This window comes from Myotis nattereri (genome assembly GCF_964212035.1).
Source record: "Myotis nattereri genome assembly, chromosome: 3".
Lineage (NCBI taxonomy): Eukaryota > Metazoa > Chordata > Mammalia > Chiroptera > Vespertilionidae > Myotis > Myotis nattereri.
This window is the reverse complement of record NC_138077.1, coordinates 67,529,896-67,535,895: the sequence shown is the minus strand read 5'-3', so window position 1 is coordinate 67,535,895 and position 6,000 is coordinate 67,529,896. Positions and strand designations below refer to the sequence as shown.

General features: G+C 48.8%; 1 protein-coding gene across 1 annotated transcript in view; it reads left to right on the top strand.

The window, feature by feature from the left end:
- The first annotated feature begins 586 nt into the window (after positions 1–586).
- The window catches only part of LOC308516792 (TPA-induced transmembrane protein), a 29,941-nt gene continuing 24,527 nt past the window's right edge, over positions 587–6,000 (top strand). The window contains exon 1 of the mRNA XM_081087913.1: positions 587–847. Within this exon, the coding sequence (XP_080944039.1) occupies positions 710–847 (138 nt within the window). The 5' untranslated portion in view covers positions 587–709. The remainder of the gene's footprint in view (positions 848–6,000) is intronic.

The following is a 6,000-nucleotide window of genomic DNA, read 5'->3' as shown; positions in this document are numbered from 1 at the left end:
GAGTATTTTTCTGACATTCACTCTCTTAACCAGGGCAACAACTCCATTTGGTGGGCACTGATGTTATGCCAACTTTCCAGGTGAGGAAACTGGCACCGAGAGGTGATGCCCCAGGTCTCACAGAGAGGAGCCTGTGAGAGGGGTTGACTGGCGCAGTCTGGCCCCAAAGCCAGCTGCCCCCTCCCTCCACCACTGATGCTGCCTCTGCCAGCCCCTGGGCTTGTGGAAGGAAGCAGCTGTTCCTGTGTATTGCTAGCCATCTTCATCTGATCAAAACCTGGCACAATGTGGGCAGCAAGAGCTGCTTCAGCTTATTTGTTGACGAAATGAATGAACTTTTGCTAAGCCGCGAAAGCTGGGTCAAATCCCAGAAACAGACAGCTCCTGGGGGCGGAAACCCAACTTTCTCCCTTTGCACAGCGCTGCCAGGCCATCCCTGCCCATCCCTGCCACAGTGGCCAGCCAGCCAGGCCCTCCTGCTTCCTGTCTGCACGAACAGGGAAAGGAGCGCAGGCAGCGCCCTGAACAAACCAGAAAAACAGCCTTCCCCTGCCCTTGGCCCCGCCCGCCGCCCGAGGTCTCCCTCTGCCCGCCCCGCCCCCCACCCACGGGGGTGCAGAGCGAGCCACCCCGGAGGCAGCTTTGGACTCTGCACCCTGGGGTGGGGTGTGTGCCGCCTGCTCCCGGCGGGCTTAGTCCTCTGCCGTCCATGGAAGGGGCCAGGCCCCCATCGCCCGGAGACCAGCTGGAGCTCTCGGTGCTCGAGGGGCAGCCGGACGAGCAGACGCCTCTCAATGGAGCCGCTCAGGTTGTCCCTTTTTCGGCCGAGGAGCCCCGTCCAGCCCCGGTAAGGCCTCCTTGGCGCCCGCGACATCGCCTGAGCGCGCTGGGATCCGGGCTCCCCGCCAGGACCCGAGCCGGGCTCCTCTGAGTCGGGTTTCCAGCCCGCTCTCCGGCGCCACCGACAATGGGTGCGGGTGGTGCGCGATGGGAAGCCCTCAGGGGGGTGGACCCCGGAATGCGCTCCAGCCCGAGCCCCAGGCCCCTCGCAGCCCCCTGGTCCCCACGCAACTTTGAAGAATCCCACCTAGGAGGTGTGTGGCTCCTCTCTTCCGAGAGAGAATCCCCAGAGAAAGAGATGGTTTTCAAAAAAGTCCTGTAACTTTTAGTTGTTTTTTTTTTTTCCTCAAATAGAACTAGAGCGATAGATGGCGTCTTCTCATTTTCTCCAGAACCTCCTTGACTCCCTCGTTACTACCTTGCTGCTTCCTCCCACGTCCTCCTCCCCACCGCCCACCCAGCCTGGCCCACAGCCCCTACACACACTTGCTCGCCTTCCTCAGTGTGGCCACTTGATTTCACAGCAAGAGAGAGGGGAGAGTGAAAAAGCATCAAGAACAAGAAGGGCTGGGGTTGGAGGTGGGGTATAAACTTGCCCTGCTCGGTGGAAGGAAAATAATTTCAAAGGTTTTGTCCTAAAGAATTAGACTGCGCCTCATTTGCTTCGGCTTTATTTCAATCTCCAAGAAAGTCCTTGGTAATGTTTTGGCTGAACTCCCCTGATTCAGCCCTCGCTGCGGGGGGAACATTATTCATGCTCATCAAACGCTTGTAAAACAGCAGAGACTTGGGATTCCCAGCCATGTACCTTGTGATTAACCTTAAGACTCGCTTGAGTTTTACTGGCTAGGGGAACTCCCCATGCCTATGGTTCCATCCTGGTATTTCTACTCTGCTCCCCCACTCCCACTCTGGCTGCCCAACTGTTGAGTTCAGGGATAAGCAGGACATTCAAAAGGAGAAAGCACTGTTTTTGCTTCCACACTGCACCCTGAAATACTGTAAAGTCTGCTTTCACAGTTGCCTATAGGTACCTGGGAGGGTATTGGGTTCCTTATGTTTGAGCGCCACTGGAGAAGGGAAGTTGGAGGAAGATGGTCTAATCCTGTGCCCGTGCCCACAGCGGTGGGCGTGCTGCGTCAGTCCAAGGAAGCGTCAGGAATGGGAACTGGGAATACTTGCCTCATGTTAGATAGATAGACCCAGGACAACCCGAAGACTTCATGGTTTGGGACTGAGTCCAGAGATCTGAGTTCTGGCGACTGCTTCACAGCTACAGGATGTGTCCTGGGGCAAGGCGCTGAGGTCTGTTCTCCCAGCTCTCCGGGTATGCTAATGTAATGTGGCTAACCGGGCTTCTCCCCAGGCCTGGCCGTGCCTTGGTGCAAACAGTGAGTGGAAGAAAATGCCAAACATATGTAGGGTACGCTGTATCGGTATTTTAGCATTGTTTAGCACCTAATACCGATTGCGCTTTCATGTTGTAATTCAGTAATTTTCAACCCCTTTCATCTCATGACACACATACTAGTTACTAAGATGCTATAGCACACCCAAAAATATATATTTTGCCGATCTAACAAAAAAAGTATAATTTTAATTCATACACACCAGATGTCTATTGTGTTCACTATTGTCAATTTTTAGTTTGACCATCTAAGGGAAAAGAGGTGAGTGCCCCTGACTAAATAATCAGATATTGCATGTTTTCAAAATTTTTGCAGCACACCAGTGTGCCTGCTGCAGCACACAGGTTGAAATCGCTGCACTACTAACTTCCCCTGGACTCAGGTATATATACAGATAGTCTAGACTTCCTTGTGAATTTACTTTGTAGGTCGCCAAATGGGAAACTAGTGGTGAGTGACATAATGGCATGAAGGTGAGGGGTTACATGAGCACTTGGAGGACATTCTAGAAATGCATGAATGGGGAAAAAAACTTTTTATAAAGGGAAAAAATAGAAAAAAAACCCCATATCTAACCTTTCTCTTTGGTTCTATAGAATAAGGTTGAAGTGTATTTTAAATGGAAAAATCAATTAATATAGAATTCTTTAAAGTGTTATGTAGCACAAGCACAAGATTCAGACTTGTAAGAATTTTGTTTGTGGTCTCCTTAAACTATATGTTAATATTTCTAATTTTTAAAAAATATAGTTTTATTGATTTCAGAGAGGAAGGGAGAAAGAGGGAGAGAGAGAGAGAGAAAGAGAGAGAGAAACTCAATGATGAGAATCATTGATTGGTTGCCTCTTGCATGCCCCAAACCATAGATCAGGGGTGGGCAAACTTTTTGACTTGAGGGCCACAATGGGTTCTTAAACTGGACCGGAGGGCCGGAACAAAAGCAAGGATGGAGTGTTTGTGTGAACTAATATAAATTCAAAGTAAACATCATTACATAAAAGGGTACGGTCGTTTTTTTCAATAGTTTTATTCATTTCAAACTGGCCGGATCCAGCCCACGGGCCATAGTTTGCCCACGGCTGCCATAGATCAAGCCCACATCCTGAGCGTGTACCCTCACTAGGAATTGAATTGTGACCTTCTAGTTTATAGATTGATGCTCAAACATTGACACACTGGCCAGGCTCCATGCTGTTTTTTTTTTTTTTTATTTGTTTTACACAGCTAGATATATACCAACATATAATTTAAATATGTAAATATAATATATGACTTATACTCATTTATGTGTAACAGCTTAAGTTACATGTTACTAATTTCAGTCAGTTCATAAATTTACAGAGGTTTATTTAAGAATTGGGTAGCATATTTGGAATGATGGAATTGCAGGTGGATGGACAGAGGGGTGAGAAGTAAGGAACAGTTTTAGATAATTGGGAAGAAGCCATTCCACTTCATGGATATTTTTCTAGGTTGAGCTGAGAGAGTATCAAAGGTGGTGGAGAGAACGTATTTCCCTTTCTTGGTCTGGGTTTGGGGCTATAAGGGAAAGGAATATAAGTCATTGAACTTCCCTTTGTCTGCCAGCACTATAAACATGGCAATATGGTTGGGTCAAAAATGAAAAAGAAATTATGGGTAATGGAGTGAGACCGGTTTTCTTTTATGGCTCATTACACAAGCTCTGACCTGTTTCCAAATACAAGTCCCAGAGACATTTTAAGAAATAAAAACATCATCATCATCATAATAAAAATCCAGTACATTGATCGTTTTGAGGCAGGCAAGACTTTATATAAATAGGCTAGCTGAAAATTGGCCCCATTGCAATGAGTGGTTCAGAATTTAGGACAAGAATCAACTGGCTCCTTTGTGCTTGGATCAGCAAGTGGATTAAATCCCACAATGAAAATCATAAAGTTCAGTTTCCTGCATGCTAGATGTCCCTAGATCTATGTAATATCTGCCTCTGACTCAGCCAGAGAAGAAAAGCTTTTTGTACCAAAGCGATAGGTAGCCTAGCCATTATTGAAGGTCTCTGTGTCATGTATTTGGATTCTTTTATCTGAAGAGGGATGTGACTGCCTGGGGAATGTTCAGAGGAAAACCACACACATTCTTGAGCCCTTCAGTGCCATCATAGACTGTAAGGTGCAGTTTGTAAAAATCTCCAAGGCACCTTGCAGAAGAACCTGCCTGTGGCCTTTCCTCATGGCCTAACATTTGGACAAGAGAGGACGAGGAAGCCAGTGAAGGAGGCAGTGCATCTCCGTGATCGGGTTTTGAGGGGAGACTCGGAGAGCACAGGTAGTGCACACCTCCTACATCGGAGACTGTCCACCCTCAGGGCACAGTCCTGGGTTGGTTCTAAAGAACAGACAGCTGGGAAGCACTGCACTCTAGTTTTGGGTCAGGAGTGGCTAACAGGCTGTTTTATATTGACTTTAAGTCTGTGAAGATTAGTCATGCAAGGGGTAGTGGGCTCTGCTGCGGGGCCGATGACAGACAGATTCGGGGGCCAGGCTGAGGGATGGAAGCTTCGGGCTGGACAGGAAAGGCATTTCTTATAGATGAGGGCTGTGTAATTCTGAACCGACTTCTCCCAGGAAGTCACAGAACTGTGGTCTCAAACCACCAGAGGTCTAGGTTTACCACCTCCAAGGGACAGCACAAGTGAAGGGGCAAGAAATCAAGGCGGTGCACTGATGCGCATTCTGTGACTCACTGGAGACTCAGGACCATTCTGCACTCATCTTTATGGTCCCAGCTGCCCCTTGTCTCAGCACTAAAATGGTCCGTGTCTGGGGGGCTCTGTAAACAGGAAGATATGTTTCTGTGTCCTGAACAGTTAAAGGTTCCTTGTACTGGGACTTCCCCCCGATGGGCCTTATCGAGCCCTTGCCTTTGGTGACTTTGGAGCAGTTCTCCGCCGTCAGGTGGAGATGAGATGTGGCTTTGTCCCTGGACTCCAGAGACACCCCGAGAGGGTTTTCATCTGTTCAGATAGTCCCAGGGCATCTATTGCTCCCTCACCCTTGATCCATAGAACCAGCGTGCAGTGCACTTGGGTGCTCCAAAGTGTCACCTCCACTCTAGAATTTCTCAAGGTACATTCTTAACATTTTTGGAGCCCTCTGTAACTCGGCAACACATTATGAAGTGCCTGTTACCTGTATGAAGCACAAGAGTGGGACGCAAAAACAGGGAAGTTTAAGAGCCACCCTTCCCTCGATGTGGTTTCACTTTACTTAGGAAGATAAGGCCAGTATCTGTTTATATTTGAACATGTAACCAGAAAGGGCAGCGGCAGGTGAGCTGCGTGGACAGGTGAGCTTTGTGGACTGGGGCATCTCTCCATGGGTGCGGTGATGGGGAGGCCTCCACCAGGAGAGATCTGGCCTGGCCCCTGAGGAGTGGGGGTGGCTTCAGACCAGTGGTCTCAACCTTGGCAAAACAATTGGTTCACTTTGGGAGGGTGAAAATCATAAGCTGGGGCATGCCCCCACCTCCCTACACCCTGGCCCCCTAGGTCCGGGTAGGGCCTAGGTCTGTGTCGTTTAAATTCCTCATCAGGTGACTGTGACGTGTCGCCAGGCTTGGCAACCACTCATTGAGAACGTGTGAACTATAGTGGACACACAGTTTCCTTTTCTGGTGGCCACCACCAAAATCCTGATGGGGGAGATCTGAACAAGGTGTCAGTCAATTTGAGAGCGAGCCTCTGGAGGTGCTGCAGCTGCTTGTGGGGCAG